This window comes from Phytophthora sojae, assembly GCF_000149755.1.
Source record: "Phytophthora sojae unplaced genomic scaffold PHYSOscaffold_14, whole genome shotgun sequence".
NCBI classification, from domain to species: domain Eukaryota; phylum Oomycota; class Peronosporomycetes; order Peronosporales; family Peronosporaceae; genus Phytophthora; species Phytophthora sojae.
In genome coordinates this window covers 996,289-1,013,807 of record NW_009258128.1, presented here as the reverse complement: position 1 = coordinate 1,013,807, position 17,519 = coordinate 996,289, and the positions used below count along the sequence as shown (strand labels likewise).

Below are 17,519 nucleotides of genomic sequence, written 5' to 3'. Positions count from 1 at the left end.
ACGGCATTCGAGTTGATCTCTTGCAACAGTTGGAGGCGCGAGGTCTCGGCCTTGACTGTCTTGAAGCGAGCGAGCTGGAGATCGTTGGTCGCATGACGTCGAACACGTTGAGGTTACTAAACCTTTTGGCGAAGACGAACTCCATGACGCTGCCCTCCACACGCTACACGATGTCCCAGCCGAAGGCTTGCATGCGATGATTTCTCCTGTCGTTGAGGTCGGAGGGGAGGTGGGGGCGGCTCTCAACGTGTTGAAGGACTCGTTTGTTCTCGAGAATGGAGCGAGTGAGGTCCCAATCAGTGAGCGGGTGGAATCCGAGTTCTTCTCGGGCCAGAGCTTCGTCCACGCTCTCGAGGTCGGTGAGCGTCTGTTGCGTTTGCTGGGGGTGGAAGTGTTACTCTGCGGCAAAACTGCTGGGCTCGAAGTCCAGGACGCGCTGGATCCGCAGCGCCCACGCGATTTTCTGCTTGAGCATGTCTTGCAGTTGGAGCTTTTCGGCCCCAAGACGCTTGGCCAGCACCGCCAAGTTGTGGCCGTCGTCTTGATCGGTGAGGACAGAACGGGAAACTGCCAACACGGCGTTCTTCCCGGCTTCAGCAGCACGACGAGTTAATTCAGCGTAGTGCTGCTCGAGCTCGACCAGCATTATTCTCATCTGAAGCAGTTCTTGGCGCTGACGTAAGCGAGCCTTGTGCATGCCCTCGCGGTTCTTCATGCGGCGAGCCTCAATGCTGGGCTGGACTCAACCTGCGTCGGTACATTGGAGGCTTGTCCGCAACGAAAATGCTTGTACCTCAGGCAACATTTAAACAACATCTCGCCACACCATACTCACACAATCGTACATCATACCTACACAAATATAGCCATATCGACATACCACACAAAGCCAATTGACAATGAAATGAGGACAGCGTTAGCGACAAGAGAATGCAGGATGACCAATCAGCCTACAACTACAGTGTATTGCATAGTTCCTAGTAACTGACGGATAACTGAGGATGTCTTACGTCCACACAGCTGAGCTCTTGGCCTGCAAATTAAACCTGTCCGCCTGGATCTCGGGCACCCTCGCTGGCATTACACCTTTTCAACTTCAAAATGGCAAATTGCTAGTTCAAAATGACAAAACGTAAGTTCAAACTGTCACGAATAGAGCTCACAATCTTTTTACGAGCACGATTGGCTGATACAGCTCACTGTCAGCCAATAGATATTCGACACTCTGTATTTCTATATATCCCACTATTACAAACAGGTCTAAGTATCGGTTTACAAAGTATTGCCGTTTTGATTTTACATTTTGAAGTATTGAATTTTCTTTTTGCCATTTTGAAGTTGAAAAGGTGTAGATCATTGGCTCCATATAAAAAATGGTGGTCGGCGCTGCAAACGCTTACCGCAATTCGCATGTAGAGAGCTGCACCCTATGTTCACCCCGGTAATGTTGATCTGTATTCGTACTTAAAAGTATCATATACAAAATTCAACATGTTGTATTGTGGAAACCGATTAGATTGTCTAATTGGGATATAAATCGGTTGATTAAGCAGATGATTAAGCTTAATCGGGTCTGATTTGCTAAATCCGACCTCCTAATTAGATCGAAGATTTGTACTCTGATTTGACAGAGCGGGTCATTTCTCATCAGCATTAGCGTTTGTCGGTTTTACGTTATATCGGCCACCGAATGCCGTGTGGGTGTCGGACATTCGGGCTGATTAGCATGCAAATCAGCCGTCCCGGGCTTTGTAAGCCGTGGAGCAGCTAAATCAGCTTGCCACATGGCGTTGTAGGCACAACTGACAGCGCAAATACATGACTTCAGAACTTGATAAATAGAATGCAGTACACATCGAAGCTCACAGAAGCGTATTTAATGCACGCGATGCTATTTCTCGTTAGTAGGTATGCGAATCACTCAGCTCGTGGCGGTAAGTCTTTATCAGCTAATCCGCTCGGGCAATCTAATCGGTTTCCACAATATAAGTCACAACTGTAATATTGGGGTTATATCTTATTTGCCGGGTATAATAATGGTCGGATTGGATAAAAATATGTATATCGCTTCATATGATTGGTCGATGTAGGTGCATCCCATAAGCGGGTGCAGCTGCGAATTGCGGTACGTCCTTAGCTCTTGGCCTACAAACTATAAAATCTGTCCGGTAGCGGCAGTAGATAGTTGGCTCCATATAAAAAAGGAAAATTCCGGAATATGACTCAAAATGAAATTTTGTGCAAAAGGTGAGACAAGGCTTTGTGCCAAGTGCATTTGGCCACCGATAGCGGCCAGCACCTGAATGCCATGCACGTCGCTGAATGCACCAATTGTGTCAGTATAGCACTGGGTAAACGCGAAGGCGGTGCCGGTGTAGGCATCGCCCTCTGCTGATAGTTATTCTGGTGGAGTACGGTCGCCTTCTGTGTCGCTTAAGCGACACTGCCCACACTGCATAAAGCACCACCGACGGCTTGGATGCCTTACTCCCCATGTCGCCGCTGGAGGCAACAATGTCGTGGCCCAATGCCCTAGCAAATGCTGCTGAACCTGAAATATGTGCTCTCGACACAAATCCATCTATCACCTTTTGCACAAATTTTAATATTGAGTCACCTTCCTGAAATTTCCCTAAGAAAAATGATGGTAGGCGCTGCAAATGAGGGGCTATGCCCCTCATTTGCTACTTGCATGTGAACATAGTACGTAACCACTGTTTGGTACTGCTAGTGCATGTATTGATGGTTGTTGTTTTGGATTTGGGTTAGCTTTCTAGTGGCGCCAAAACACTCGACCACTCCGTAGGCGAAGTATTAGCACAAGACTTGGCTACTTCGTAGCCAAAGAATACATCTATTAGTTTCTTCAAAGTGTTCCAGTATGGAAGATATAGTTGTACCCCAGTTGGTAAAATCGAGCTAACGTTAGATACAACCGAGCATACTTTTTGGAATTTAAAGTAGTCCTCCCAGCCTAACGCAACGCACCCTTGTTAATGATCGCAATGAGTGATCTCGCTCCTTTGCTAATGCTGCGCAACGTGATTTTCCCGAGATTTCTCCAAGACATGGCCATAGCTAGACACGACAACTCGTCACTTCTATCCAAGATCTCTCAATTGCTTAACAGACACAGCTAAAGTTGTTGCCTAAAAGAACACAATCCGTTCATTCATGGTTACATGTATGCCTGTATCTCCCTCCACCTGTCCACGGTGGTCTACATGTAGCCCACCGCGCCGTGTCCCATTACAAACCAGGCCACGGGTGACGCCGTGGGCCCTCCTGGTAGTCATAGCCTGCGATACTGGCAGGTCACCAGATCGTCGGGTGTGCGGCACTCCAACGTGCGCACACCCTCCACAGCACTCGTAGTGACGCGCGGGAGCATGCTGTCAGTCAACGTGGCCTGCGCTACATGGAGCTGGCTGCGACGGGGTGGTCCTCTCATGGTGCACTCATGGCGCGGCGGGGCGAAGAAAATCGCAGTGGCAGAGACCCAGATACGGCTGACTCGGGGAAGGTGACGACACGTCGCCGCATAAAGCGCTGCTGGGGCGCTCGCTGGTGGCCTGCAACACATTGGGAAGAAGGAATGCAAGTCGGCCCAGGAAAATGCAGTGGAGAACTCAAGCTTCGGAGGGCAGGCGCTGCTGAAGGAGCAGCGGGACCGCGTTCGCTGTCCGCGGTACCAAATCGACGGAAGTCGAGTAGACCGTTTCAACTATTCGGCGGGGCATCGGGAGATATGAGCTCGGTGTTGACGGTGGATGCGTCGGTCGTTATCTTAGTTAGGATAATGAACTCAATCTAACCTCAACCTTGAAATGAAAAATGTATCTCCCTCCACCTGCCATGTAACCTCAGTCAAGACAGAGCGACTTGAGATTGAGTGCTGGGGCAACAATCCGCATCTCCCACCGCAGCAAGCCTTGTAGTGTATCCGCCGCATTGCGATGCGCGTCCTCTTCCGTGCAGTAGTCGGTTCTCCCAGCCCAGATCACTTGCTGGTAGCGTTCTCCCGTTGTAGAATCCTCAACATCCTACGCTTCGGAGGTCAAGGCTTGGTCGGCCCAAGCGACTTTCCTCCCAGCCTCGTCAATTTCCACCGCGTGTGGCTGGCGGTCTGTTGCAATGCTCTGCGTGCCCAACACGTATCCTGTACCCGTGACCGTGCCGCCCTCCTGGTCCGGAAACTCCTTCGTCGCCTCCACTAGGAAGTGCACGAAGACGGATCGGAAGATTGAAAAATCTCTGGGGGAATCTACGTCACGAACGAAGACAAACGCGTTCGGGTTCATTTCTTGGAGCACTTCGAGGCGGGAGGTCTCAGCTTTGACCGTCTTGAAGCGACTCAATTTGATGTCGTTGCTCCACGTCTTGTGCATGACGTCGAGAACGTTGAGGTTCGTGAACCTTTTCGCGAAGAGAAACCCCATGACGCTTCCTTCCACTCGCTGCACACTTTCCCAGCCGAACACCTCCCTCCGATGCGTGCGCTTGTCGTTGAGCGCGGCTAAGAGACCTGTCGATGGCTGCAGGCGACTTTCAACGCGGCAAATCTCTCGCTTGTTGGCGAGAATGGCGCGAGTGAGATCCCACTCGGTCAAGGGATGAAACCCGAGCTCTTCTTCGGCCTGGGCTTCGTCGATTGTATCCAACTCGACGGTCGTTGCCTTCTTGAACTGCTGAGCTGCTGCTAAACTGCTCGACTCGAAATCCAACGCGCGTTGGATCTGCCGTCTCCACGCTGCTTTTTGCTGGAGCATGTCGAGCAGAAGCAGCCGAGGTGCTTGGCCGTCACCACCGCATCCGCGTAATTCCGCTCCTGAGGAGTGGTTCTAGGTAAGCTTATCGTTAACTCTGTCACTGGTTCGGTTTGCTTTCCAGCATGCTGGCACAGTTCATCGTACTGAGTCTCGAGCTGGACGATGGTGGTTTTTAGCTCCAGCAACTCTTGACGCTGGCGCTGGCGGATTTTCCGCATGCCCTCGCGGTTCTTCACTCGACGGGCTTCCTTTTGTTCGGGGGTGAACTTGCGGCGGCGGATCATTCTTTAAGCTGGAGGCGGATTTGCCAACGTCGAAATGAAACTCAAAGTGATGAGGGGGAGATACGAACGGACGAGGTGTCGGTCGTCACGACTCGTGACTCACGAGCACCACATCATCAATGATGATCATTATGGCGGCTCTATTCGTGGTTGAGGTGGGCTTAGTAAGCCCGTGGCAGCTTCTGAATGGGCAAAAACTCCTTGAAGCACGTTTTCATCATGATTGTCGTAGCACTACACGTGGTTCACAGGTGGCGTACTGTAGTGACACTTGGCGCACGTAACCATGATGTCGGCAAAAGCAAGAACGTGAAACGTGAATGACATACAAGAGTTCTATCCCTATCCAGGCTCCAAAGAGGCACATATCTACGCATCACAAGTGCCGCGAGCTTAAGCGCCGGGGCGATCGCCAGCATCTCCCACCGTAACATGGCCTGGAGCGTGTTTGAGGCATTTCGTTGCGCGTGCTCTTCGCTGCAGTAGTCGGTGCATCCCACCCAGCGAATATGTTGGTACGTCTCTCCTGTGATCGGGTCGACCACGTTGAAAGCCTCGAATGTCTGGGCGAGGTCGGCCCACGCGAGTCTCCCGTGCGGATCTTCCGCTAGGAGACAGCGAGGCCAATCGATGCTTACGCTCTCCGTGCCCAGCAAGTACCCCGTGCCTACTCGTAGCCGTGATCTCCTTGGTGGATTCGACCAGGAAGCGCACGAATACCGATCTAAATGTCGCAATGTCGCTCGGGGAGAAGGCGAACACGTACGCGTTCAGGTTGATGTGCTGCAGCGCCTGCAAGCGTCGAGTCTCGGCCTCCACCTTCTTGAACTCCTGCAACTTCATAACGTTGGCCCACGACTTCTGCACCACGTCAAGCACGTCGAGACCGTGGAAGCGCTTCGTGTAGACGAACTGCCGTCCACGCGCTGCACGATGTCCCAGCCGAACGCTTGCATTCGATAAGTGCGTGAGTCGTCAAGTGCGGGGGCGAGGAGAAGGCGCTTCTCGACGTGACTGACGTCCCGCTTGTTGTTGAGAATGATCTGTGTGAGGCGGCTGGAACCCAAACTCCTGCACTGCTTGGAGCTCGTCCATGACTTCGATCACGACTTCAGGGACGCCCTGGAGCTGTGGTTCGTGGTGGACGCTGCTGGCTTCAAAGTCGATGATGCGCTGCAGTTGAAGCCTCCACGCGGCCTTTTGCTTGAGCATGGACAGGAGGAGGAGCTTTTCAGCTCCGAGTCGCTTGCTGTCGGTCAGTGCTTGAGCTAGACTACGGTGCTTGCTGTGAGTTGGCAGATAGACGATTGTGTCGGACGTTGAAGCGGCTGTGTGTGGGCGATTGGTTAACTCATCGCACTGCTCTTCGAGTTGTTGCACCGTCGTTCTCATTGCTTGCAGCCGTTGACGCTGGCTTTGTCTCGCCTTACGCATACACTGCCGGCTTCTCACGCGGTGAGCCTCGACTCGCGTCGAGCTGACAGTCTGAGGACGATGCGCTTGGAGGACGGAAGATAAAATGACGAATGCCCCACGTCAATCATAAAAGATGGCGCCAGCGCAGTTTCCTGTATCCGCAGCTGATCGCTGTGTGTTGTAAAAAAATTTTCGTTTCAAGCTGAGGTGCATTACAGTCATTTAGAGTCCCTAACGACCTAGAAAATGCCCGACCCTCTTATGCTTACAGATCATCTGAGGGTTTGCTAGCTACCGCTACTGGTGCCAGCAAATGCGTACCACTGGTACAGGCTTCGTCAAACTAGGATATCCGTCCTAGTGCCTATATTACCTTAATGAAGGAAGGCTGGGGACCCTTAATATAGGATGCATCTCTACTCGATACTTAATGAAGCGGATGAAGCCTAATCAACGACTGCGCTGTGCGCTACTTTCACTAGCTCCAAGTACTGCGAAGCATGTAGCTCGTCTTCTGGCGAGAAATCGGTGAGTTGACCCCAACGCTCGCTCTTCATGCGTTTCAGGATCGAGATCTCCCCATGTCTCGGTTGTTTTGTGCTTAGATAGGCGGTCGACATTGTTTCCAAACCTTCTATCGACTTGATACTCTTCCTTCAAGCTACGATGCTGGGCCCAAATTTTCCCTACCACCGAATCGCCGTACTGCCTGGTAAATCGGTCTTCATGCCTGTTAAACGACTCGGCAAACGCGCCATGAGTGATAAGAGCAGATTCTTTACGAGACGCCATGGCGTACACTGTGTCCTGGGCGGACAACGTAATGCCCAGGACCCCGTCAATAGATCCTTGTTCAGCATCACGAACTACGAGAACCAAGCCAAACTGTCTCGCATCTCTTAAATTAAAGTTCACTCGAAAACAATGACGCCTTACACTCAGTCTTCGCCCACTTAAGCATCAGGGCGGTTCTGGAGCGTTGTCACTAGCTTATTGCGGGCCGAGTACAGTACTGCTCGGATACAGTGGCATGTTTGTACTGCAGTTACTCAAATCATAACTTGGCTGGCCGCGCGAGATCCGTGACCACAAACAAATTATCCACCTCAAACTGATCGAAAGCGAGCAACCCTTTTCTTTTTGCAGTGCAACCGATTATAATAGTTGCGCTTGAGTGCCAAAGACTCGCAGAAGTCATAGATAGATTCCCACCGGGTTTCACATGGTGAAGACAGCTCCCTGCACTACGTTTGGTAGACACGTGCGTATGCGTGAAATACATCTCTGAACCTAGGATCGTGCGAAAGTCACAACAAAGCTGTCTAAAACCAAGAGCAATTGGTTCATGGCCAGGTATAGTTCATAACGGAAGCCCCAATAGTCTAGATCACTACAATTGGTATGTAGCCATCCTGTTAATACAGGACGCTGGCAGAGCCTTAATTAGGAAGTGCGCCCAATTTATGCTCATCCTTCCTATGCCTGGCGTACCAGCTACGGTGCGCCACGACGAGCGGGAGAGCCGGGCTCCTGGGCTCTTGGGTGAACCCAAAAAGTCGCGAGCTCGGGCTCCTGGGCTCTTGAGTTCAATAGGTTAAGTGAAAGGAGCCCTCCAGAACTGTGAGCCCTCGTTAAGGGCTCCCCCTCACCTGTGTTAAATATCTCGCTGATGATTGGCCGTCATTGAAGTATCTCCAGGTTCTAACCTGAAAAGGCATAGGAAAGAGGGCTTCTCCTTGAGGGGAAGGAAGGACGATCGGCGACGCTGGGGTGGCCTCGGAGCGGCTGTCCACATATGAGCGGCGCGAGATCTTCTAGTGTGGTGATCTTTGAGCTCGATCTTCTAGCGTGGCGCATCAATCACGCGAAGTTGCTCGCCTTAAGTCTAGGTAAAATTGGCCAATCAGATATTACTATTAAGAGCCCGTCATAGATTTGAAGCTAAATTTGGGGAGCCCTGGAGGGGAGCCAATGGGGAGCCCGAACCAGGGCTCCTTGATCTCGTACTTACCATGAGGGAGCCCGTTTTGTGCGACTTTTGGCTCTCATATTAGGGGGAGCCCACTTTTGAAGTTGACGGGCTCCGGCTCGTAGAAGGTGTGGTCCAGTGTGTTGTAAATTGTACGAACGCGATCAAATACGCGGCGGGAACGACGTGATCCACGTGCTATGCAAAAACTTACACAAGTGTTCGAACGCGATCAAAATTCGCGCAATAGGTGTGGATTAGGTGGTATTAATACACGCACAGTACCTCGCGCTTGATGATACAGAACACTTTACTTAAGTATTCTGCTCAGGGGGGCACCTATGGGAGCTTCCCGTGTTGGGCTATGTATGCAAACCGTAGCTAAATGAAGGGAGATCTCTTGGAAGCTTATTGAGGGTTGCTGGTCTTGGGTACTGTGTACCAGTTGTACCCATTAACCGGTTAACCCGAACCGGTCCAATCCGAACCCACGTTGATTATGGTGATTACGGTAAGTTGTTTACGCCACCGATGATTAGACGAGTAGGATGATTGGATGAACACCGGTGAGTGATGGTTGATTAGATGCACTAGGTGATAGGACGCAGGGTCGCGTGTCTATAACAGTAGGGTGTAAGCTCCAACAATTCAATCACTTTCGAATCTTCATTCTACCCCTCAAGTGCCTTCGCTCCGGTCCCGCCGTCTGCGACGTCCCTCCCTCCGCTTCGTCCGAGCTTCGTGTCCAAGATCCATACCTTCCATCAGGTTATGAGCCCAAGCACCATGTCCTCTGCCCAAGACGCCTCGACCAAGGTCTCCATTGATAAGTTCAACGGGGACGACTACGCGACGTGGAACCGCTACATGTGTGGCGTGTTCCTGACCAAGTCGACGTGGCATGTCGTGAACCGAGAGACGACGCGGAGCTTCACGGACTCGCGGGCCAAGGACGACTACGTCAAATCGAGCAACATCGCGTTCGGACTGATGTTGCTCCACATGGACGCGGACTACCACCATGTGGTCGACGACTGCGAGGAAGCGTGGGTTGCGTGGACGCGCCTGAAGACGCTGTACGGTGGTTCGCAGAAGGCTGGACGCATCTACCTGAAGCGCCAACTCTTCAGCATGGAGATGCCGGAAGGCGGCAACGTCTTGCATCATTGCAACAAGGTCCTCAACATCAGCGCCAAGCTCAGCAGCATCGGCGCCAAATTGGAGGATGAGGACGTGGCGATCTGCCTGTTCCGCAGCCTCCCCAAGAGCTACGAGAACGTCGTGCTGAACTTGGAGATGAGCAGAGCTGAACTACGATCGCAAGACGTCGTGAAGGTGCTGACGAATGAGCACATCAAGAGACAAGGCGAGAAGACGGCGACGGTGAAGACGGAGAATGCGGCCAAGGCGTTCAACACCGACCGAGAGTCTCGCCAGTGTACGTACTGCGGGAAATTGGGGCACACGATTGACAAGTGCTGGACCAAGCAGAAGGACGAGAATCGGGGCCCAAGACGCGGCGGCAATGGCAATGGCCGTGGACGCGGGGCCAACAATGCCCAGTGGAGGAACGACGACGCCAGCTACAACTACGACTACGGCTATGATCGAGTGGCGTTCGCGGTCTCACTGGAGTGTGGCATTTCGACGGGCAAGAATGTGTCCGGGTTGTGGGCGGTCGACAGCGGCGCAACGCACCACATCTGCAACGACAAGGCCAAGTTCGCTCATTTGATTGAGCGGAATGAAGGCGAACTTTCGGTGGCCGACGGCAACAAGGCGGCCATCGTGGGTGTGGGGACCATCGTGGAAGAGTGGTTCTGCCCAACGGCGACGAGCGCGACATCGAGATCAAGAACGCGCTGTACGTCCCAAGCATGAGCAAAAATCTGCTTTCGGTGCCACAGATCAACAAGAGTGGTCTGTTCTAAGTCGTGTTCGACAGCACCAAGATGCAGATTGCGCACAAGGGCTCCAAGCAAGTGGTGGCGACGGCAAACCTCGTGGATGGACTCTACTGGCTCCAGACGCCTCAGCGATCGGCGAATGCGGCGACCAGTGGGAAGACGGTCGATTTACACGCGCGTATGGGTCACGCTCCGGTGGAGGTGCTTCGCAAGATGGTCGACAACAACATGATCAAGGACGCGAAGGCACCTTCCAAGTCGAGTGGACCAAGCGTGTGTCGCGGCTGCCTGCAAGGAAAAATGGTCCAGAAGCCGTTCCCAAGCAACCGTGACAAGCGTCACTACGACACGTTCGAGCTGCTCCACTTCGATGTGTGCGGCCCCATGGAAGAAGAGTTACTGGGTGGCAGCAAGTATCTGCTGCTGATCGTGGACGAAGCCAGCGGATGCATGAAGGGGTTCTGCCTGCGTGCCAAGTCGGAGAGCGAGGACTGCATCAAGATGTACGTCACGAAGGTGCAGACGCAGTTCGGCAAGAAGGTCAAGTTTGTGCGGCACGATGGAGCCCGTGAGTTCGCGACCAACTCGCTCAAGGCCTTCTACGAAGTCGAAGGCATCGAGCAGCAAACCACGGTTCCGTACGCGCACCAGACCAACGGCACGGCAGAACGCGCCATCCGGACCATCGTCACGATTGGCCGCAGCATGCTGCATCACGCCAAGCTGGACAAGAGCTTCTGGGCTGAGGCGGCCATGACAGCCATCTACGTGAAGAATCGTCTGCCATCACTCAAGATCGAACACAAGACTCCGTTCGAGATCGTTTACAAGTCCAAGCCGAGTGTGAAGCACATGCGTGTGTTCGGATGCCAGACGTACATCCTGACGCCGAAGGAAAGACGGCGCAAGTGGGACCCCAAGGCTCGCGCCGGGCTGTTCCTCGGCTACGAAGAAGTGTCCAAGGCGTATCGAGTTTATGACATCGAGGCGGGGCAGGTGGTTATCAGTCGCGATGTCAACTTCGATGAGTCGACCTTTGGACTTTCGACGCATACTTCGGATGAAGACGTCGATGATGCTGTGCTGGACTTGGACGCGCTGGACCTGGACGACAACGATGGACCGCGCCAAACGAGCTTCCAGCAGGCGGGGAAGCGCAAGTACCGACCGAGTGGCGACGACAACACTGCCAGAAGATCGCGCCCCGTTCGCCACCGAGCTGGCTTAGAAGAAGCAAGTGCGCCGGACGTATCCTCCTCGCGCCGAGCCGACCCCGACGAAGAAGAAACGTCTGGGGACCAAGATGAAGACGACGACTCGACGCCTCCAGTGTTTTGGCGTGCCAGTGCCAACGCTGTGGAAGCAGCAGCCGATCTATCGGAGCCGACGACGTCCCAAGAGGCTGTGAACGGTCCTGATCAAGTGCACTGGCGCAAAGCGATCCGCGCGGAGCTCAAGTCGATGCGACTGCGTGGTGTGTTTCGAGCTGCCAAGTTGCCTAACGGACAACGCGCCATCGATACCAAGTGGGTGTTCAAGATCAAGCGCAAAGCGGACGGCTCGATCGAGAAGTACAAGGCGCGCCTCGTGGCCAAGGGCTTCAAGCAGAAGTACGGCATTGACTACACCGAGACGTTCTCGCCCGTGGTCAAGTATGTGACGCTGCGCATGGTGATCGCGATTGCTAAGTATTTTGGCTGGCCCCTCGACCAACTCGACGTGGTGACAGCATTCCTGTACGGGATAATGAAGGAGGTGGTCTTCTGCGTGGTTCCGGAAGGCGTCGAACTGGATGGTGACTTCGACTGCCTGGAACTGGTGAAGGCCATCTACGGTCTCAAGCAAGCTTCGCGAGTGTGGAACGAGACCTTCGACGAGTTCGTGTGCTCCATCGGCTTCCAAGTGTCGGCCTTCGATCCGTGCCTCTACATCAAGGTGGTGGACGGTCACTGCGTGCTTGTACTGGTGTACGTGGATGACGTACTGATTACCGGGAGTTCGCCCGAGCTGATCGCACGCACGAAGACCGACCTGAAGACGCGCTTCGAGATGACCGACAGCGGCAAGTGCGCGTTTGTTCTTGGGATCGAGTTGGTGGACGGCCCGGACGGCAGCGTGACCATGTGCCAGCGGCGATACGTGGACGACATCCTGAAGCGCTTCGCCATGGACGAGTGCAAGGCCGTGGTGAGTCCGGTGGACATGAGCACTCGACTGGTTCCAAGCGACGCGGCGACCAAGGTGAACGCTCCGTTTCGCGAAGCTGTTGGTGCTCTGATGCACCTGATGACCGCCACGCGCCCAGACATCGCGTACGCCGTTGGCTATGTATCGCGCTTCATGGAGAACCCCCAAGAGGAACACTGGGTTGCGGTCAAGCGTATCTTTCGCTACCTGCAAGGCACCAAGACGCATGGGATCTGCTTCAAGCCGGGCGACAAGATCGACTTTCGTGGCTACTCGGACGCGGACTGGGCCGGGGACCTCGCCGACCGCAAGTCCACTTCAGGCTACACGTTCATGCTCATGAGTGCGCCTGTGAGCTGGGGAAGCAAGAAGCAATCAAGTGTGTCGCTGTCCACGAGCGAAGCGGAGTACATCGCGCTCAGTCTGGCTATCCAAGAAGGTAAGTGGATTCATCGCCTGCTATGCGAGATTCTGGCGGCCGCTAATGAGACTGGACCCGAACTCATGATCCGCGAAGACAACCAGTCGTGCATCAAGATGACGAAGAACCCAGTGAACCACGGTCGCGCCAAGCACATCGACATCAAGTACCACCACATCCGCGATGAAGTCAAGCGCGGCGAAGTCAAGCTCCAGTACTGCGAGACTTCTGTGATGCTAGCGGACATCATGACGAAGGCGCTTGCGGGACCACGCCACACGGATCTGACGGTGGCTCTCGGCATTCGTGGGACTTCGCATTGAGAGGGCGTATTGAGGGTTGCTGGTCTTGGGTACTGTGTACCAGTTGTACCCATTAACCGGTTAACCCGAACCGGTCCAATCCGAACCCACGTTGATTATGGTGATTACGGTAAGTTGTTTACGCCACCGATGATTAGACGAGTAGGATGATTGGATGAACACCGGTGAGTGATGGTTGATTAGATGCACTAGGTGATAGGACGCAGGGTCGCGTGTCTATAACAGTAGGGTGTAAGCTCCAACAATTCAATCACTTTCGAATCTTCATTCTACCCCTCAAGTGCCTTCGCTCCGGTCCCGCCGTCTGCGACGTCCCTCCCTCCGCTTCGTCCGAGCTTCGTGTCCAAGATCCATACCTTTCATCAAAGCTGCGCAAGCGCGCTCGCCACTGATCGCAAGTTGGATACTCGCAACGTGGACTGTCCTGTCTAGCCCTCGGCTACAGTGTACGTAGAGCAGATTACTTTTCGCATTTCGCACAGGTGAGTTGGATAGTCCCCGATATCCACGTGATCGTGACCGATGCGTGTCTGCGAACGGGATACCCAGTGTAATACCGACTCAGCATTCAAATGCGAGCGTTGTGTTCGGTCTCATGCCAGCCGCTGCAGTCCTATGGGTCATCTTAATACAGTTCGATTTGTCAACGTACTTATTATCGGTTGCAGTTGAAGGAGACGTTCAAGGCCAAGACACTGCAAGCGTAGCTTCTCATTATAGGTATTACTGATATAATTGACGCATCGAGTGTTAGTAAATTTTGGTAATCTCACCGTCAGTGATGTTGCCCTTGCCCTCATTGATGGGGCACTGATTAAAGCAACATTGAAATGTTGGCGTTGTGTAACATTGAGCGCAACAATGGTGCCTCTGCCTAACATTGCACAATGTTACGGTATCTCTCGTAGCAGAATATTTGTTTTACCAATGTGACAATAGTGGACACGCGTCGCCACGACAGCTCGACAGCTCGACAGCTCGACAGCTCGACAGCTCGACAGCTCGACAGCTCGACAGCTCGACAGCTCGACAGCTCGACAGCTCGACAGCTCGACAGCTCGACAGCTCGACAGCTCGACAGCATGACAGCACGACAGCACGACAGCGAAGCACCGCTGTATCACTCGGGGCGTACGCCAACAGCTTCCGCCGCTAACGCGGCAAGCGCGTCATGGTGTACGCGCCGAGTCGGCGCCGCCGACACATGCAGCAGGAGAATGGGCTCTACGGGATCTACGCGCAGCTCTACCTGGGCAAACGTGTTGTCTATTCCTAGTTGGCAGGACACTCTCGCGTTGGCTTTCGCCTGCGGACTTAGCGACGGCACTTCGGGGGGGGGGGGGGGGCGCCCCTCTCTCGCTTCGCTCGGGGTGCGCCGCTGTGCGGCCTGCCCCACCCCCTCGTGCCTTACGCTAAGTCCTCGGCTTGGCCAGGCGCGGTGTCTAGAAAAAAAAAAGTATCGGGTTGCAGCGCTCGCCTTCGCTTGCTCGCGCAGACCCGCCCCCGCCTGATCGGCGGGTGTTGACGATCGGTGAACGCGCTCAGCGAGGCTCGCGCTCGCGTTCGCTCGCCCTCCCCCTTTAACCTAACTGCGCTGTTGGCTAGAGGCGCATTAAAAGCGCTTACGCCTGCTTAGAAGGTAGCGCATTCGATTGCATGCAACACGCATCGCACCTGACGCAACGCAACGCACTGGGAAGGCGTTTGCTCCCGCATACGTAGTACACACATGCATATAAGCACCGCAGTAGGACATGCACACATTAGAATAAGGTTGAGCGGGTGACCGCTGCAGACGATCGCACGACGCGGAGGCGGAGCGAGCGCGCGGGCGCTTGCTTCCTACCCGGTAGATTCTGAAATGAGAGATGTTGTGAGCCAGTCGCTCCAAACATGAAATTTCACGTCTGGAAAATCCTAAGAATCAATCAGAAAGACGCGCTGTCCGTCCGTCACAAAATCGTCACGCTTATTCACTAAGTACGAATTACACTAAGTACGAGTAGCTGCCGAGCGCAGCGAAGGCGGCTCCGTCGCCGAAGGCGACCCCCTCATACGATATTGCGGGGCCGCAGGACCCGCCCCGGCCTCTGTAATACTAACCTGACATTGAGAGTAGTGCAGCGAGCCGACGAGGCGAGCGGAACGGGTCCGCCACTGCAGTAGCGAAGCGTAGGCAGTCTGCTCCAATAGCGGAGCGAGCATAGCGAGTGAAGCGCCAACTAACTAAAAATCCCCGCCACGTAGCGGCGGCGCTCGGCTAGTTTACATTGCGTCAATGTTAGCGATCACGCAACATTGGACCCCATCAATGTTATTGATCCCACACATTGAGGCTGATTTTCAATGTTGCTTTAATGACTCTCCATTGATGGCGTGCTCGAGCTAGCGTCAACAGTGGAAGCTAGTTCTCCGATTGCCACGCGTCAGGAGTTTAGTCTCCTGTTGATCAGCTTCACTCTCCTTCTATCCACACCCCACTGCAACCACCAAGAAATTATCATGGCACGCAAACTAAGCCCAGCTCAAGTCGAAGCGCATCGCCAGCAGAACCGAGAGTGCATGCGTCAGGCAAGGCAGAGTCAGCGTCAACGGCTGCAAGAAATGAAGACCACCGTGCAAAACCTCGAGAAGCAGTACAATGACTTAACCAATCGCTCACACACAGCTACTTCAACGTCCGACACGGCCATCTATCAACCAACTGACAGCATGCACCGCTGAATAGCTCAAGCTCTGGCCGTCAGCAAGCGACTCGGGGCTGAAAAGCTCCTCCTCCAGTCCATGCTCAAGCAAAAGGCCGCGTGGAGGCTTCAACTGCAGCGCATCATCGACTTTGAAGCCAGCAGCGTCCACCACGAACCACAGCTCCAGGGCGTCCCTGAAGTCGTGATCGAAGTCATGGACGAGCTCCAAGCAGCGCGGGAGTTCGGATTCCAGCCGCTGACCGAACAGGACCTCACACAAATCATCATGGACAACGAGCGATACGTCAGCCACGTCAAAAATCGCCTGCTATCTGTAGGCGCACAGCGCGAACTACGTACACGCTGCATGCAAGCGTTCGGCTGGGACATCGTGCAGCGCGTGGAGGATAGCGTGTTGGAGTTCGTCTACACGAAGCGCTTCCACGGCCTCAACGTGCTCGACGTGATGAAGAAGTCGTGGACCAACGGCTTGATACTGGAGGAGTTCAAGAAGGTCAAGACCGAGACGCGGCACCTGCAGGCGCTGCAGCGAGTCAATTCAAACGCGTTCGTGCTCGCCCGAGACGTCTTCTCCCCGAGCGATATCTCGACTTTCAGGTCGGTATTTGTGCGCTTCCTAGTTGAAGCAGCCAAGGACATCGCCGTTGAAAGCGGGCCTGCGTCCTCAGGTGAAGTTGTTGTGGGCACGGGATACATACTGGGAACACAAAGCGTCGACCCTGGCTGTCCTCGTCCGCCATCGATGGAGGAGCTCAGCGGGAAACTCGCGTGGGCCGACCTTTCTCTATCAATTGAGGCCTTTGATGTGGTGAACTCTGTCACGGGTGAGTCGTACCAGCAGATCAGCTGGGTCGGACGCACGGACTACTGCAGCGAGGAGCACGCTCGGCGGAACGCTTCAGACACGCTCCAAGGCATGTTGCACTGGGAGGTGCTGGTTATCGCCCCAGCGCTCAAGTTGGTCTCGATCCCCAACTGAATTTACGTTGGAGACATTGAAGTGAGCGATCGATTGATTGGGATGATCATCAGCCGCTAGGAAGTAAGGTACATTCCTCAAGGGAAGAATAGTTAGCTTAAGGAGAAACTTGACCCAAGAAATTTATTGTCGTTTTGCTAGACGACAGTCTCTCCACCAACCCCATCGATCCAGAGCTGGCTCACACGAAATATCACCAAAATAGTATCCCCGACACCAGCAAATTCTAATAACCACCGCGCCAAGTTAAGAGAGGGAACGAGAACTCGAATTCGGAGATTCGAGAATTCATCCTGCCTGGGGACTGCGTTCTTATGATCCTCGTTCACTTTTGACACCTACCAGAAAGCCCCCTCGCTGCCCTAAATTTGTCCACGGCAGGAGGCCAACCGGTGCCTATTTCCTTTCCTTTGCTAGGCGCCTGCTATCTACCAGTGTGGCCTGAATTTAACTCGGCTGGAAGTAGAGGTTACATGCGACCATGACATGGACTTCCTATCTCTGGCCTTGAAGAGGGCAGTTGTGAGTTTGAAGGGCGAATTCCAACTTTAGCTCG

The 17,519-nt window shown here is 53.8% G+C and overlaps 2 protein-coding genes across 2 annotated transcripts; one reads left to right on the top strand and one right to left on the bottom strand.

The window, feature by feature from the left end:
- Positions 1-163: 163 nt before the first annotated feature.
- On the bottom strand, positions 164-5,053 carry PHYSODRAFT_319801 (hypothetical protein; the record flags this gene model as incomplete). The annotated part of the gene is made up of 3 exons (XM_009539989.1): positions 164-206; positions 4,513-4,760; positions 4,871-5,053. 3 exons carry the CDS (start codon positions 5,051-5,053, stop codon positions 164-166), a joined length of 474 nt encoding a protein of 157 aa, XP_009538284.1.
- A 10,725-nt stretch (positions 5,054-15,778) lies between these two features.
- PHYSODRAFT_353102 (hypothetical protein) lies at positions 15,779-17,104 on the top strand (the record flags this gene model as incomplete). The annotated part of the gene is made up of 2 exons (XM_009539988.1): positions 15,779-15,954; positions 16,024-17,104. The coding sequence occupies 2 exons, from the start codon at positions 15,779-15,781 to the stop codon at positions 16,961-16,963; spliced, it is 1,116 nt and encodes a 371-aa protein (XP_009538283.1). The 3' UTR covers positions 16,964-17,104.
- Between the last annotated feature and the right edge of the window lie 415 nt (positions 17,105-17,519).